Source organism: Dreissena polymorpha, chromosome 13 (genome assembly GCF_020536995.1).
Source record: "Dreissena polymorpha isolate Duluth1 chromosome 13, UMN_Dpol_1.0, whole genome shotgun sequence".
Taxonomy (NCBI): domain Eukaryota; kingdom Metazoa; phylum Mollusca; class Bivalvia; order Myida; family Dreissenidae; genus Dreissena; species Dreissena polymorpha.
The window spans coordinates 61,280,628-61,298,490 of record NC_068367.1 but is presented as its reverse complement, the minus strand read 5'-3'; the positions used below and the strand labels follow the sequence as shown (position 1 = coordinate 61,298,490).

Genomic DNA, 17,863 nt, shown 5'->3' with positions numbered 1-17,863 from the left:
TGATACTTTCAAATCTATATGCATTTATATACAAGCAAATTTCTGATTTCAATACCCATATATATACTTAGATGTTCAAAACCATACCCATATCTATAATTTTAGTCGAAAAGCACACATCCATAAAATCGGCACACCCTATATACCCGAATATAGGAAGTTACCCCCCCCCCCCCCGGAGATCTAAGATAATTTTACAACAGCCATTAATATAAAAGAGAAAAGCTCTACGGAAAGCTACATCAATTATACATATAACTCGTTTTAATATTTATTTCTATCGTCGCGTACAACTGTTTAATGTCCTTATATAATGCTTCATTGTGTATGTATGTACTATGTATAGATCTACTATTTTAAAAACCTCTGCGGATACCGCAAAATTATTCTTTTCACGTGTACAATTGTTCAATGTCAAATAATTTGGAAATTCGGCTCTTGCCTCGCGATGACAATGCAACTTCTCTCGTGTTTTTGCAACAGGAGGTTCGCATAATGATATTTGTAACATTTATTAATTAAATCTACTAATTTACCCATTTCGTTGTCCCGATTTTTTTTGTCACCGTACTGACTGAAAACGCCTAGATAAACGTTTCTTCCGAAACGCTTGAAATCGTGGGTCGAAGACTTGGTTGTAATTAAAAAGGTACTTAGTGAACATTACGTTAGGGACATAATGTATGTGATTGAGAAATAAGTACAATAAAAGCTTGTTTTCATATCTACCTAAGTAATAACAAAAATGTAAAGGATAAAACATGTTGTCGGGGTAAACCTATTCGTACCCGATATTATTCGAACCTTTTATCGTACTGTACCCTGTTATCGAGCGTCTCATGGTATCGATCATTTTGTTTACACTAAGAACGAGGCTCTCATGATAACTTCACACCTTTGTGCTGTGAATTTTTTGTTTGTACAACTTTTCTTTGCTTGAAAATAAATACAAACGCAACCCAAATGATAGTCTATATAAACAGACTTCCAGAGGTCTGACGGCTCTAGGCTAGCAGTCTATTTGCTTCATAAACACAATCTCAGTTCTTCACAGCTGATCAGTGCAGGTCACTAAACAGACATCATTCATGATCAATTAAGGAAAGCAATGAATAAACTTCAAAATCACATTTACCTGAATGGAAACCTACAGACATTATCCTTTGCATGAACCCAATATAGATCACTACAATGTTTAAACACACTATTCTTGTAGACATTTTTATATTAAATATGGAACAGTGTAAATATTCTCATATCGACTTAGGCTAGATCACAAATAACAATGTGCAAAAGATTGGTGTACTGCAACCAAAGCAATATAGTGACTTTAAGATGGCAACATTGCGAGTGCAAGTTTTCCAATATGGTGGATAGAGCGGTTAAAATAATAAGTAACAAAGTAAATAAAAAGCAAATATTAATTGCTTTCATGGTACCATTTGCATGAGTTTGTGCTTAAAATAGGTAAATATTGATAAGTTTTTGCAGTATCAGTGTTCCTTAGTGCGCATGGAGTGCGCATGCGCGAAGAACAAGTCGCGTGTTTTTTTCGTAACAAAATAAAACAATTTTTTTAGTGAAAATAAGTCTTTAAAAGCACAATTCTGTCAATAAGTGCATTATAAAATAGTTTGTGTCAGGTAACTTAGCCCTACCCATGTCCCAATAGTGTCACTTTTGCCCGTACGTTGCCTGGAAGCTACCTTGTACACCGCCACTACCCCACCCACCCGGTAATCCATGCGGCGAACATACACGCTCGATTTCACCATGACCCTGGAACTGTTGATAGTCATACTACTTATAGTCAACATCACCAAAAGGAAAGATTCTTCATCTTATAAACACCATCCAACTTATCTAGCAGGAGTCTCAGTAAAATGTATAGACATAGATTTTGGAACTTCTGCGAACCAGCAAAACCAATGAAGAACTTATCATTGTTGACCTGCATCCTACTACTCTGCGGAGACATCGAGTCAAACCCAGGACCAGTAGCAAACGCCCAGGTTTATCCATGTGGTTTATGTGACCTCCCAGTAACGTGGGAACACCCAGACGCCTTTTGCTGCGATGGCTGTGATATATGGAACCATCGCTCCTGTCTCGATCTATGCTCTGCTGATTACGACCTTCTAGCAAAACACTCGCATATACAATGGCTATGCTGCAAATGCGAAAGTGTAAATATTTCCAGCTTTACATTTAGAAGTTTTGAATTTAGCTCAAACATTTATGAACATTTGTCAAACATTGATTCTACAATAGACTCATTCACATCGGGCACCACATTCAGTCCTATGCATTCCAGCAGCCCTACAGTTAGACCCTGCTTATCAAGACAACAACACTCCTCTTCAACTACCCAATCAATAACCAACAGTTCATCCTTGTTCCTTGTCTCGCAGAAACGAAATCTTCGCATCATGAACATCAACTGTCGCAGTGTTTGCGGAAGCAAAAGCTCAGAACTTAAAGCAGCTCTCCACTACATCCACTATAGTCTGTGGCACAGAGTCAAGGCTAAAAGATTTTAAACCAGGGAAACCAACTGCAACAGACGCCATACAATCCAGCGAGGTATTTCCTGCCCATTACAAGGCATACAGAAATGACAGAGGAACGCTTGGGGGTGGAGTATTCGTTCTTGTCCATGAAGACCTTGTCACTGAAGAGAAAGCGGAATTAGTCACTAACTGTGAGATTGAATGGGTCCAAATCAGGCTAAAAAACAATAAGAAACTACTAGTATCATCTTTCTACATGCCTCACAGATACATGACAGATGTAAACGAACTACGGAAATCAATAGAGATGGCTATGAGTGACAAGGAACGGCTAACCATCATAGCTGGTGATTTCAATTGCCCTGATATTGACTGGGGAAGTCTATCGGTACGTAGGGAAGCCCAGGACAGAGATGTACAGCAAGCTCTACTCGACCTATCAACCGACTACAACCTCACTCAAGTGCATGACAAGCCCACCAGAGAAAGCAGCCTCCTTGATCTCATTTTCACCACCAACCCATCATTAATCAAGTCCACTGCCAACACCCCCGGGATATCTGATCACGATATTGTTGTAACTGATTCGGACACAAAACCCTATTATATTAAGCAAAAACCGAGACAATGTATCACTTTTTCTAAGGCAAACTGGGACCAACTGAAGGCCGACATCACAGACATATCAAGACAAGTAGTACAGCTCTATAACAACAAAAACAACGTTCATCTACTATGGAATACATTTAAATCCCAACTCTCAACAGCTATCCATTCTAATATACCATCTAAAATGAGACCTTCAAATAATTCAGCTCCATGGATTTCCAGAAACATCAAACGTCAACTGAAACGCAAAGCCAGACTCTACAAAATGGCAAAGAAATCTAACAATTGGGCTAACTACAGAAAATGCCAAAAGGAAACAAAGAGAGCTATGCACAAAGCTGAATGGAATCACATAAACCAAATAATAGAAGAGGGCCTCCAAAACAATAACTCAAAACCCTTCTGGAATTACGTCAAGTCCAGGAAAGAGGATATTATTGGAACAGCTCCTCTACGTGAGCATGGACACCTCATCACAGACAGTAAAAGCAAGGCAGAAATACTAGTAAATCAGTTCCAGTCTGTTTTCACCAAGGACGACACAAACCAGCCAACTCCGCAACTAACAAAGCGGGTAAATGACGACATCCCTCCACTATACATAAGTGAGGATGGTGTACTCAAGCTGCTGAAAAACATCAATGTCCGGAAAGCAGCTAGACCAGATGAACTTCCAAACAGAGTACTGCAAGCCTGTGCTATAGAGGCAACACCAGCCATTGCTGCCATCTTTCAGAGGTCAGTAGACACAGGCGAACTTCCAAAGAATTGGCGAGACGCAAATATTGCCCCAGTTTTTAAGAATGGAGATCGCCACTCGCCAGAAAACTACAGACCGGTATCACTCACCTGCGTGCTCTCCAAGCTATTGGAGCATATCATCTGTCGTCACATATTAAACCACTTGGACTAACACAAAGTATTAACAAACCTAAATCATGGCTTCCGCTCAGGATACTCTTGTGAAACCCAACTTGTTGTCACAGCCCATGACCTACTCGGATACCATGACCAGAACAAACAGGTTGACACCATCATCCTAGATTTCAGTAAGGCCTTTGACACCGTGCCCCACCAACGCCTTCTGCTGAAGCTTGAACACTACGGCATCCGCGGTCCAATACACAACTGGATATCCCACTTCCTCACACAACGGGAAATGTGCTTCGTGGTTGAAGGAGAGAAATCCCGTAATGTTGCTGTAGGATCTGGCGTACCTCAAGGCACAGTGTTAGGGCCCCGGCTGTTTCTTTGCCATATCAACGACCTACCAGAAAGGGTGAAATCCCACATCCGGCTGTTCGCAGACGACTGCCTACTGTATAGAGCCATCAATTCAATCAAAGACCACCGAATCCTACAAGAAGACCTTGAGAATTTACAAATATGGGCCCAGGACTGGGGAATGCGGTTCAACTCTAAGAAATGTTATCTCCTCAGCTCAAAAACGAAATCCTCATTTTTCTACACCATTGGCAACACAATTCTCAAAAATGTACAAGAAAACCCATGCTTAGGAATAACTTTCTCCAACGACATGTAATGGAAAACCCACATCTCAAACATTACTAAACGGGCCAACTATACACTAGGCTTCCTGAGACGCAACCTCAGATACTGCCCCCAAAACTGCCGGAAGACCGCGTACCAAGCGCTCATTCGCTCTAAACTGGAGTATGGGAGTGTAGTGTGGGACCCATACCAGCAAGGTGACATAGACAAGCTAGAGAGAGTCCAACGATCTGCAGCTCGCTTTATCACCAGAGATTACAAATCCAGACAAGAAGGATGTGTAACAGCCATGCTTGACGATCTAAACCTCCCCACACTACAAGAGAGGCGACGCCACCAAAGATTGACGTTCTTGTACAAAGTAGTGGAAGGGCACGTACCGGCTATAAACATTGATCACTATTTGCATCGACTTAGACCGAAACGCACTATTAGGGCTAAGAAGTTTGAAGATTACGTCCACGACAATATAGTGTTAAAATCGGTGAACAATAACTCTAAGTGCTACCAGCCATTACACACAAACAGTGATAAATTCAAACACTCTTTCTTTCCGCGTACTATCCTTGACTGGAACTTACTCAGTGAAAGCACAGTGAACTCAACATCTATTGAGTGCTTTAAGGCCGCAATATCGGCAAAAGTGGGACATTTGCCAGGCTCATATTAATTTCATGCGCACTCCCCGTTGAATAAAAGCCAAACTTGGTCACTTCAACGTATCCATTCAGATTCAGATACAGATTAGCCCTTGCATAGGTGATCAGTTCACCTTAGGACAATAGACAGTGCATTGTAACTCTCAGCAACCCTTTGGGTTATAAAGCTGAGAGTTGAATTATTGCAACAACCAAAATGAGAAAAACAGGTATCATTCCATTTCAAAATCTTACTTCAACTAAAATAATCTAAATAATGTCTAGAATTAAAATTTAATCTATAACATAATGTCTAGAATTAAAATTTAATCTATAACACACTTCACTATTAAAATCTTTATTATAGCTGGGTAGGTATTTCGTGTAAAGCTCTTTAATATAGGAAAGAGCTGTTTGTCATTTAGAAGTCAGGTCCCAAAATGTGCTTAAAAGGATGTCAGTTCCAAAAGGGGTGGGTTAAACCCATTTTGGGGGCAATAAATTAGTTATAATAGATGAAATGGCTGCTGGAAAATGAAACACTCGTGATTTAAGTTATGTTTAACTGTGCACGTGTGTCAATACTGTGTATTATAAGAGAAAAAGAGAATTTTCAAATCCAATTTTAATGTCAGGTTATTAGACAACTGATAAATTTGATGTTTGTTTAAATGACATCTCAGCAGAGATTAACTGTGGATCTGGGTAAAACGCAAGGTCAGAAACCACAAGTCTAACACAAACACAAGAAAGCTAACTCTAAACTGTTTAGTTTTTTTGGGTCTCAGGTGAGCAAAGTAGGGTTTTGACCTTCTTGTTTAATTTTTTTGAAAATTTGACAAACATTCAGATAGTAGTAAATTCATTGATCAGTGAACAAGATCCATTGCTTTCAATTTCAGATAATTTCTAAGCCAGATCTTATGGACACAGGTGAAGAGAGTTTTGAGGATGACAATCTTGGCGTTCAAGCTTTTCAGGTGGAGTCAGACGACGATGACCTTGACCTCAACATGCCACCAACCACCGGCAACCAGTATCTGAGAAGAGTCAGGTACAGATATATTCCCTTGACCCTTAGCAGCTCAGATACACACTTTGACATACCGGTATTTGTAGTCCCTTACAAAATCAAAGTAATTTTCAGACCATTCTTAAAAGTCAGTTTAAAGGCTTTATTTACAAACCTTTCTGAGGATTAATACATGTGCATAATTATGATTGAGAAAATAAATGTGAAAATAAATGTTTGATGAAAATCACATGTAATATAATTGCAATAAAGGACTTCTTTAAGTATACACATGATATACATTCAAAGTTATTTGCATTTACCTTTCAAGTTTTGCATAATGATAAAACATCTTGCAGACAGGAGGCAAACACGTGTCCAAAAGTGGTTGTAGCAGATGTTGACAGAGACTTATTCCGTAAGAAACAGACAGTGCATGTCAGAGAGGTAAGTTATAAGCATTTTGTAGGGAAAGATCTTGAGCTATACACCAGGGTGCTTTGCTGAGCTCCTTTCATGTGCCCCTCCTCTGACTTGTCTTTAATTCAGTGAAACCAGTATTAGTCGTCAGAAAGTATTTTTGGTGGAATTTTGTTCCAGTGGGTCAATTTAACAAATGTTCAACACAGTTTAAGATACTTGGCCTTACATCAGACATTATAAAATCCACAAACTTAAGGTTCAACAAATATGTCAGCTTTTATAAATCCACGAAAATTCCCACTAACAAAATTAAATGAATCTGCAGTAAAATACTTTTTTACAAATTTTCATGTGAAGATTAACAATTTTTCTTTTTTTTTTTAAACGAAAACGAAGTACAGCATTAATTAGAGAAGTTAGCACAGATAGTTTGGTTAGTAGAAGATAAGATTAAGTTGTGTATGTTAAAAAAAAATTAGTTTGATGGGGTTATGATTAAATTGAGTTTTGACAATAGATACACTGGGACCATTTCTTTTCCTCAGGGCCTGTATTCATAAAGCATCTTAGGACAACAATTACAAAATTCCTGAAATCCAAAACATTTTTTAAGTCTCTGGCTATTTTGTTTTTTATGTTGAATTACATTTAAATGTTTTAAACTAGTTTCAAACTTTACTAGTATGTTATGTTGTGTTATAAGAAGAAAACATTGAACTTCACAAAGAAAATGTAATCTGAAATATTCCCTTAGGTACAACTTAAGTTATGTTTAAACCTATTTATTTTAGCTCCATTGCATAGAAAACCTAAGGCTTATTTGAAACACTCTTGAGTCCGTTTCCTGGGACTACAACCAGTACTTGGTATCTTTGGGGAGATCTAAAGAACGCTGCCAGCCCACAGTGGGTATCAAAACAGTGACCTCCCAATTGCTAGGCGGACACCAAATCCACTACGCCACGGCGACTTACAATTTGAGTTAAGAGTTCCTTAAGGAACTGTTGAGCCTGGATAAAACAAAGCCTGTTAATAGCCAGTTAAGTTTACAGGTTGTTCATTTAACTCATAAATACATACATTTCATTTTACAATCAAAATGATTTTTAATCAATCGAAAATTGATTTTTAAACATTATGTTAGCTGTCCAGTTTGTAAACAATAAATGCATATGATACAATTGCTTTTAGATTTAATACATGTAAATAACCAGACCCAAAAGATCATGGGTCCATAATGTTTTAAAGCTACTCATCCCAGAAATTCAAGCAAGAAATCTGGCATATGATAATAAGATCAAGTGAGCCTCTTTTTGGGAAAATTGGGCTCAACCGGTATGTGTCAAGAGTCGTCCAAGATTAGCCTAGACTGTCCGCACAGGCAAATAAGGGACCACTCTTCGACATAAGCTGGATTTTTGGTTGAAAGAGACTTCTTTCAACAGAACAATTCCATAAAAGCAGAAAGTGTCAACAGGAACGACACTTCATGCACATGCATTAAGCCCTGTTTTCACAGAGTGTGACTATTTTCTCAACAGTGGATTGGGGCTCACCAGCGGGCACCCCAGGGGTTTGCTCCCAGCCTGAAGTGGCAGAACTTGCAGGTGGCCAACTTTGCCCAACAGAGACAGGTACCGTTAAATTGCAAGCTAAACTTTTCATGCCCCTGGTAGGATGGCGTATAGCATTTGAACTGTCAGTCCGTTTATCTGTCTTTGCGTCCGTCCAAAAACTTTAAACTTGGCCATAATGTTTGCAATATTGAAGATAGCAACTTGATATTTGGCATGCATGTGTATCTCATGGAGCTGCACATTTTGAGTGGTGAAAGGTCAAGGTCATCCTTCAAGGTCAAAGGTAAAAAAAAAACAAATTCAAGGGAAGTAACAAGCTTAAAAGGGAGATTAAAGGTATTAAATTGTTCTCTCATTTTTGTTTTTTTCTGTGAAATGCTGTTGTTAATAATTGCTTGCAACAAAAACAACATTTCTGCTAAATGTGCATGGTTGCTCAAATATTAAACTCCCATATAAGGTTACAACATGTTAGCTTTAGACTTAAACAACATCAATATAAGAAGGGACACGCTTATAAAAATGTACAAATTATTTATTTTTAATTATTTGTTTATAATAATTGTAATTCTTTAAAGTTTTAAAATTGTATTAACCTAAATAACTTGATCCAAAAGTTAACCGCCATTAGCCTAAGTGATAAGTTTTGATGAACTCGGCTCAGGTATATTGTTCACCCATTCATTGTTTTTCCTCTGCGTAATGATGTAGTTAATATTTGCTTGCAACAACGTAAACTACAAAATCTATGCCCAAGTTGCTAGTATTGAATTGAAACATGTCTTTGGGGTCATTATGACCAAGGTACTGACCAAAGCCCATAACATTTGCCTTCGATTACACAGAATGCTGGTAAAGAGGAAGATAAATACATGTACCTTTTGAGCAGGGATATGGGGCTGTAATTTTGCCTCAAATTGGTACTTTACTCATCACTACCTTCACTGGTTAAAAATAGTGAATTGTTAATTTTAAGCTCGGCTGTTTTCGGAGAAAACCCGAGGTATTGTCATAGCCAGCCCGTCCTGTCGTGTTGTTTTGTCCGCCGTCCGCGTCTTGCTAAAACCTTAACATTTTGTTAAAGTTTTGAACATTGCCTCTAAATTCAAAGTGCTTCCACCTACAACTTTGAAACTTCATAGGTAGCTGCACCTTGATGAGTTCTACACGCCACACCCATTTTCGGGTCACTAGGTCAAAGGTCAAGGTCACTGTGACCTCTTAAAAAAATAATCTGACAAGCTTTCATTTATTCAAAACAGCACCCGCAGCCAAGCGTTGGCACCCGTTATGCGGTTCCCTTGTTTTAAACATATAACGCTTTAGGGATTCTTTTATTGTTGTTGTTGGACTTTAATAAATAATTGAGAATAAAAGGTGTTTAAGTATTGTTGTACATGTATTCAGTGTACATATTGTTTGTTGTTTTTATAGAACTTTGTACGGTACAAAGCTAAGTGGAAGAGGCTGAAAGTGACCAAGCTACCAACTGTGGTAAGACGATCTTATCACATTAATGTAACAAAAACTTAACATAATGAGGGGCTGAGCATGAAAGTCTTGTATTTGCTTAATTACTATTGCATTTCATGGTAAACACGTGTAAAAGATTTATGCTTAACCCATGCTCAGGGCTTTTTCCTGATTTTGTAAAGCCGCCCTGAAAAAAAAATGAGTCGCGAACTTTCCAAAATTTGTGAAAAAATGAGTAGCGAACTTCTGAAAATTGTGAAAAAAGGAGTCACAAAATTGTAAAAATTGTAAAATTCAGTTAGTTATGAATTGATATAGTAAAAGCATGTTTAATACAAGTTTGTATCATATTAAAAATGTTTTTAAATAATACATTAAAATCATATTTTCATAATGTCTTGACACTTTCTTTCAACAAATCACCACTTACATTTAGAGCAATAATATTCTGACTGGTAAACTATCCAAAACCATAGAAAAGCCTAACCGCTGTCAACATCTTTTCTCACTTATGTAGAATATTATATTAAATTGTTATTTTGAATTGTGAAATGGCAATTTTTGAAAGTTTTAAGCCCAAACAGTCTGATTTTCACAGTTAAAAATGGTCGTTTTTTATCAAGCATTGTGGCCTTTCCAGATTTTGTGAAATGGCCGTCTAAGAAAGAAAAAAAGCCCTGATGCTATTTTAATAGGAATCTCATGAAACTTCATATAATGAGAGGGCGTTTGGGGAAGTGCAGAGATAAAGAACAATAACTCTCTCATCAAAATTTACATAGTTATTGTCCCCTACCGGTGAAACCGGAGGGGACTTATGGTTTGCACTCCGTTTGTCTGACAGTCTGTCTGTCAGTCCGTCACATTTTTCTGGATCCTGCAACAACTTTAAAAGTTCTTCATATTTTTTCATGAAACTTAAAACATGTATAGATGGCAATATGGAGATTATGCACGTCATTTCATTTTGTACCTACATCAAAAATTCTGGTTGCCATGGCAACATATAAAAAAAAATAAAAATTACTGACAATGGTGGAGTTTCACCGGTAGGGACCATATTGCTTGTTACATGTACCCTTGTGTGCTAGTTATTATCCCCCGCCAGAGGAGGAGGGATATTGTTTTGGCGTTGTCTTTTGTGTCCGGAGCCATATCTTGGAAGTGCTTTGGCGGATATCATTGAAACTTCGTATGAGTATATATATGCATAAGAGGATGATGCACGCCAAATGGCATTATACACCATCTGTTAAAAAGAGAGTTACCTATGGCATTTTGTATCTTGAAAAAATGCTTTTTACTATAGGCACTTTTGTGTCCGAAGCCATATCTTGGAAGTGCTTTGGCGGATTTCATTGAAACTTGGTATGAGTATATATATACATAAGAGGATGATGCACGCCAAATGGCATTGTACACCATCTGTTAAAAACAGAGTTATGTCCCTTTGTATCCTAAAAAAATGCTTTTTACTAAAGGCACTTTTGTGTCCGGAGCCATATCTTGGAAGTGCTTTTGCGGATTTCATTGAAACTTGGTATGAGTATATATATGCATAAGAGGATGATGCACGCCAAATGGCATTGTACACCATCTGTTAAAAACAGAGTTATGGCCCTTTGTATCTTGAAAATATGCTTTTTACTATAGGCACTTTTGTGTCTGGAGCCATATCTTGGAAGTGCTTTGGCGGATTTCATTGAAACTTGGCATGAGTATATATATGAATAAGAGGATGATGCACGCCAAATGGCATTGTACACCATCTGTGAATAACAGAGTTATAGAGTTTGTATCTTGAAAAAATGCTTTTCTGAGTGTCAAATATAATACTTTTGTGTCCAGAAGCATATAGGCGGGGGATATCAATTCAACGAATTTGCTTGTTATTCCTTGTATGGTCCATTACTGAGAAATAAGAAATATGTAAAGAGATTCAAATGAAAAATATATTGTTATAGTAAGCATAAAGAGGAAGTGCAGAGTTCAAGGACCATAACTCTTGTTGGACTTAGAGTTTATGCCTTTAAGTGAATTTTCATGTGCAAAGCATAATATCTTTATAAAGAACGCTGAGAGTAAAAGTACTATAAATCTTAAATATTTACAGATGAATTGCCCTTTGAGAAATTTTTCGCGAACTCTTCAATTCCATTTCAATTCAAAATTTTGATCAAATGAGGGTGTTAAAGTTTAGATCATTACTCAACAAGTTTTAAGGGATTCAAAATATAACTCATATGCTGAAAGAAGCCTTTGAGAAGAGTTACAGATTAAAGATGTATTTATGTAGTCTTTGCCTTTCGTTTAATGTTCTTGTGCAAAGCGTATCTATAAGTATAAAATTGATGCTAATTATAATTAAATACAGGAAATTGCCATTTTTGTTCTTCAATAAATAAACAAAAGTAATTTGTTTTCCACAATTTTGAAGGTTCAGATCTCACTTTCTGGAAAAAGTGAATACTTTGGTGGCAATTCTTCACTTACTGCTTCAGCACTTGCTTGCTATCAAATTCTGCTGTAAATTGTTAGCATTTCTTTGTCTCTTTTCTACTGAATTTCAATTGTTGTGTGTAGCCCCACCATAACGATATCGAGGCATGGTGCCGACTGTGCTTCGGAAGACTGAAGCCACCATCAAAACGAGGCCCAGTGTTATCTAGTGCATCGTCCATGGCAACAGTTGCTGGGTTACAAAAAAAGGAAGCAGGTGCTTTCTCGGATTGCAGGGTTTTAGAGACTGAGACAAAGCCCGTAAATATGGACTTGAGTGCTACAGATCTTGGTGCAAACTCTGTTTTATCAGAGTCTGAAAGCAATATGTCTGGTTGTGAATCAGGAAATGATTCTGAGAGGGGTTTGGGAGTGGCAGAGAACATTTCCCAGGGAGCAGATAAAAGTTTTCTGGTTCATGAAGGGATTTTACCTCTAGGTATGCTTAATGAGCTTAATGATCTTAACCCTTTGCATGCTGGGAAATGTGTGGTCTGCTAAAATGTCGTCTGCTGAATTTCTAGAATTATCATTTTCTTAGAATTTTTTCAAAGAATACTACCAGAATAGCAAACAGTTTGGATCCTGATGAGACTCCACATTCTGTGGCGTCTCAGCTGGATCCCAACTGTTTGCAAAGGCCTTTACAATTTGGTTCCAGCGCTGAAAGGGTTAATAAAGATCTGAAGGAAAAATATAATGTAAGTTATGACTGAATTGTTTACTCACAACAACTGTTCAATATGTTCTGTGTAACTTAAAGGCATGTTGAAGATTGAACAGAAATATGAATAGAAAAATAGAATATTTGTGATCAGATTGTTTACAAAATTTTACCTCTTTAAACATTTTATTGTTGACCATTTTTGCCAAATGATTTATAATAATATTGGATCCATGTCCGAGAGAGGAAAACTATTAATGTTATTGTTTGGCTTATAACTATGTGGACATCAAGACGTAAATCTTTAAGCATCAAAGATCAATACATTTAGATTTTGCAGAAAAAGTGACCCTGATTTATTTCTCATATCTCTAGAAAACACAATTCATTTCATTTCTTACAACAAAGAATGTCTTATAACATAGAATGTCTAATCAGCTTCTTTTAAATATATACTTCGTTCGGTTTTGTTTCAAGGGAAGATGTCTGTCAGATATCTGTCTTTAAATGAAAATATAAGAATCACATGAAAAAAATGTGCTCCAGTTTTGCAATTTTTAATGAAAAATGAACGACTTCGTGGACAATTTCGGATTTGCTGTAGCCAATTTAATCAAGTTCAGCATCATCAAGTGAGCCTTGTTTGGGAAGAAATGGGTTTAATGCAACATAAGTGTTGTACCAAATTAGCCTGTGCAGTCCCCATAGACTAATCAGGGGGGAGACTTTCTGCCTAAACTGAATTTTCGTTTAGAAGAGACGTTAAATGAAAAACTCTATATAAGTGGAAAGCGTCGTCTGTATAGCTTTTGCGGATTGCACATTCTAATCTGGGGACGACACTTAAGGTGCATGCATTAAGCCCAGTTTTCCCAGAATGCTGTGTTGCTACGGTCTTCACTTTTCAGTGAGTGTCATGCTGGCCATGGACCAAACCACTGTGCTTAAAGTGCTGGAGTACCACCTCAATTGGTTTGAGGTCACTGGATTTACAGAGAGACAGGTAAATGGAGCAACGTTCTTGGCAAATTAAGGCTAAATGCATGTGTTTATAGATTCATCCCTGATAAGTCTGTGCGGTCGGCACAGGACAATCAGAGACAACAATTTTCGCTTATATGGAGTTTTTTGTTTAAAAGAAGTCCTTTTTCCGCCTAAACTGGACTTTTGATAAGAACCTTTAAACGAGAATACCGTAAAAGGGGAAAGTTTTGTCCCTAATAAGCCTGTTTGCACTTCACAGGCTAGCCGCTAATCTGCAATGATACTTTACGCCCAATGTTCCCAGAGTGAGGCTCAATTGTTTACAATCAACAATTCTTGTCAGACTTTATTGCTTCAAAGTATCATGGTTGTCATGGTTACAGATACTGTATTATTGATTGGCCACTTCGGTGAAGGACTGTTATACTAGAATGGTTATCCATATTCACATGTGTCATGAATTTTCAGGGATACTGGTTCTACGCCCTTCTGGTGTGTCTTGATAAGCCATTACTGCCAGACGCCTGTGCGTTGCTGAGGGAGCTGGCAAGAGCTTGCTCTAGACTCAGGGCCTCTCTGGTAAGAATATATTGAGCCAAATGTTGTGCAGGGCTCATACGGACCTTGAAAACAGGTTTGATCTTAAAGAATCCTTGAATCCAATTTTTACTTGAAAAAAATGTTGAACTGGGAGATGGCAAGAGTTTGCTCTAGACTAAGGGCCTCTTTGATGATAATTACTTGAAACTTATATTACGAAGGACTTGTAAAAACCTTTTAAAATACTCAAAAAAACTGGTTTTACCTTTAAACATCCTTGAATCCAACTTTACCTTGAATCAAACTATTATTATAAGGTCTTTGAATTTCACCAAAAGTCCTCGCATTTTTAGCAGCATCCTTGTAAAATAGTTGTCTTTAAATTGTTAAAAGGTTGACGAAAAATAGTGTTTCGTATAAAAATTTACTATGCTTATGTTTTTTTTGTATTGGCAATAAAAAATGGTACGAATGTTACGGGATACAAAACCAACATTTTCAAGTTAGAACATAACGAGTACCTAAATGTTCTACTCATAACAAGTTTGGGGCAGTCCCTGAAGAAAGCTTTAGGTTGCAAAATAAAAACGGGGAAAATTATATAAAAAAAATCAGCTTAATTGGTTGAAAAATTGCACATGGTTATACATGTTTAGTAATGTGTTCTGTATGTTTGGAAGATATTGATCTTTCCTGTATGAGCAAACGTGGTGTATAAATGTTCAACACAACTTGAATAAAGGCACAATTTTCTGCAAATCCAACATTAGATCTGCTTTAGTGTAATATGTATGAGAGTATGTATAAATATTTCCAGTATTTATGATCACACAGATTATCATGGCCTGACCCACCATGGGTTTGATGTTAAAACTTATGTGAGTTTTTTATATTGACTTTTTGTTGTTCAATTGACTAATGTTTTTTTTACATTAAAAAACATGGATAAATAGAGTGGACATGTATTGTATTATCTTGCATAATTTTAACCATCGTCATTGGCTTTATTTTATTTAAAGGCATCCTTGTTTGTATGATATTGGCCTTGAAAATCCCATTAAAATGATGATTTGAAATCAGTAGTAGATTACACTATACATTTAAGGTTTAGTTTCCATGGAAATATATATATGGCAAAAGGCTTTGGTAAAGTTGAGTTTTAAATTTGTTTAAGGTATGAGAATGTGATAATGAAATTATTTAATGTAGATAATTAAAATTTAAATATGTGTCTTGTTGTGAGAAAACTGAGCTTAATTCATGTCTTAAAGTGTCGTCCCAGATTCGCCTGTGCAGTCCGTACAAGTTAATCAGGGAAGACACTTTCGGCTTTAATGGTATTTTTAGTTTCAAGAAAGTTCCTCCTTACCGAAAATCAAGTTTAGGCGGAAAGTGTCGTCCCTGATTAGCCTGTGCGAACTGCACAGGCTAATCTGGGACGACACTTTACGCACATGCATTATGACCAGCTTTCACAGAACAAGACAAAAATGTTTATTATTCATATGTTAAAGCTCCTTTAGTTAGGATAAATCATTAAATATGTTGAGTTTGCGCATACATAAAATAGATGATAGTGGAAGCGATTTCAATATGCTACAATTATGCAGACAGCTATATAACCTATTCTGGTTTGTTTCTTAAGTAATCATAAAGTCTATGTATACAATTTCTTTTGTTTAGGAATGTACTACTTCTTTTGCCAGCAGTTAGTTTGCTCTTACATATGTTTTCATGTATTCACTAATCAGTATTCACTTTTAAGTTATGACATGTTACATTACCACTAATCATGAGACAAATACTTGTAAAAGGTATATGAATAAAAAAATTATCTCTTGAGAGTTTTCTCCTTCTATACATGAGCTGCGCTCTGAAAAAAGGGGGTTTAATGCATGTGCATAAAGTCTCGTCCCAGATTAGCCTGTGCAGTCTGCACAGGCTAATCAGGGATGACACTTTCCACTTGACCTTGATTTTAGCTTTGAAGAGACTTTCTTGAAACAAAAACTATCATAAAAGCGGTAAGTGTTGTCCCTGATAAGCCTGTGCGGACTGCCCAGATAATATAAATAATGATTTATAGTTTTACACTTTGTGAATGTTATTGAAATTAACTTGAGGCATAATAATTATTAGACATTTCTATCTTTAAAAAAAAAAAAAAAATGAAATTAGGGGAAAAAAAATCACCTTGGGCATTTGTTTCTCTATTTCGCTTGGGGAATAGGTTTGTTAAATGGACCTGTACATACAACAGGAAAGGCCTTGATGATGATGATTGATTTTAATACTGACGGATGTAGTTGTTCTTATTAAACTTATATTACTGCTTCAAGTGTCGGTAATGGTGGTTTGTTTGAAGCTGCATCTTTAAACTACACTTTTGACACTTTTATTTTCAGGAGAGCAAAGATGATCCAAAACTCCCAGCTCTAAACTTGTTCATTTGCCTCATTGCGCGATACTTTGACCAATCAGATTTGAAGGATCAAGTCACATGACCTCAATGAACTGGTGTAGTTTATATCATTGTACATGTATATTTGTTAAATTGTGACACTCACTGTAAATAAAGTGAATGATATACTGTTTTTGAATGATTTCTGTATACATGTGTTGATAGAACTTGTGCTTTATTTGTTGCTTGAATATCTTAAGAGCAGTTTTCACATTTGTCTAGTTAACTTGTTAGAAAAAAACTGCAATAATACTTCCATTAAGAAAGATAATTTTCTGTGTCTATGTTTTAAACTAGCATTTGCAGTTTTACCTATAAGATAATAAGTAATATTTTTTAATAACACTATTATTAATTTGGTAAAACAAGGCAAAGTTGTGATTTCATTTAGGTAGCATGTTCACTGGTTATTAATTTAACGCCTTTACACATATACTACTACAACCAATACACAAACAAACATTTTGGATAAGCTCCATGTTAAGGTAAAGTAAATCAGCATCTACTGAAACTAAGAAATATCATTTACAAAACAACCCATACCTTTTGCATGTTAATTTTTAATGACATACCCTTTACACTGTTCATGTAGTTTAAACTATATAACAGGACTAAATATTTGTCGACCTAGGGCTTATAAAACAAGCCGGTAAATTGAATTTTGGAAAATTACAAGAGTGCCTACTTGTCTCACATACGCCCATTTAAAGTAACATGGAACTGTGGATGACACATTATTTCTTGTAGATGGCACACAAAAATAATGAAGACAACAAGAAACATTGCAACACCATGAAACTAGATCTTCAAAGTGTAACAAATAAATCTTATTTAATTTAAATAATAGTAAAATCTCAAGTTTGGGTTGCATTCAGGCCAATACCTCCATCCAAAGTCAAGTTTTTTTATGCCCCAGGTAGGGTGGCATTTAGCAGTTGAACTGTCAGTCTGTCTGTCTGTC

General features: G+C 36.6%; 1 protein-coding gene across 1 annotated transcript; it reads left to right on the top strand.

Moving 5' to 3' along the window:
- The first annotated feature begins 581 nt into the window (after positions 1-581).
- Positions 582-17,035, top strand: LOC127856610 (gem-associated protein 2-like). The gene is made up of 9 exons (XM_052392919.1): positions 582-649; positions 6,172-6,323; positions 6,641-6,728; positions 8,246-8,338; positions 9,716-9,775; positions 12,338-12,692; positions 13,826-13,920; positions 14,370-14,480; positions 16,847-17,035. The coding sequence occupies exons 2-9, from the start codon at positions 6,193-6,195 to the stop codon at positions 16,943-16,945; spliced, it is 1,032 nt and encodes a 343-aa protein (XP_052248879.1). The 5' UTR covers positions 582-649; positions 6,172-6,192; the 3' UTR covers positions 16,946-17,035.
- Positions 17,036-17,863: the final 828 nt, after the last annotated feature.

What these genes read in the sequence shown, in the direction of transcription:
- LOC127856610 (XM_052392919.1), top strand. Translation starts at nt 6,193, where the DNA reads ATGGACACAGGTGAAGAGAGTTTTGAGGATGACAATCTTGGCGTTCAA. An exon ending in CTGGATTTACAGAGAGACAG is followed by an intron (nt 13,921 to 14,369) that starts GTAAATGGAGCA and finishes ATGAATTTTCAG; the next exon opens with GGATACTGGTTCTACGCCCT. An exon ending in CTAGACTCAGGGCCTCTCTG is followed by an intron (nt 14,481 to 16,846) that starts GTAAGAATATAT and finishes TTTTATTTTCAG; the next exon opens with GAGAGCAAAGATGATCCAAA.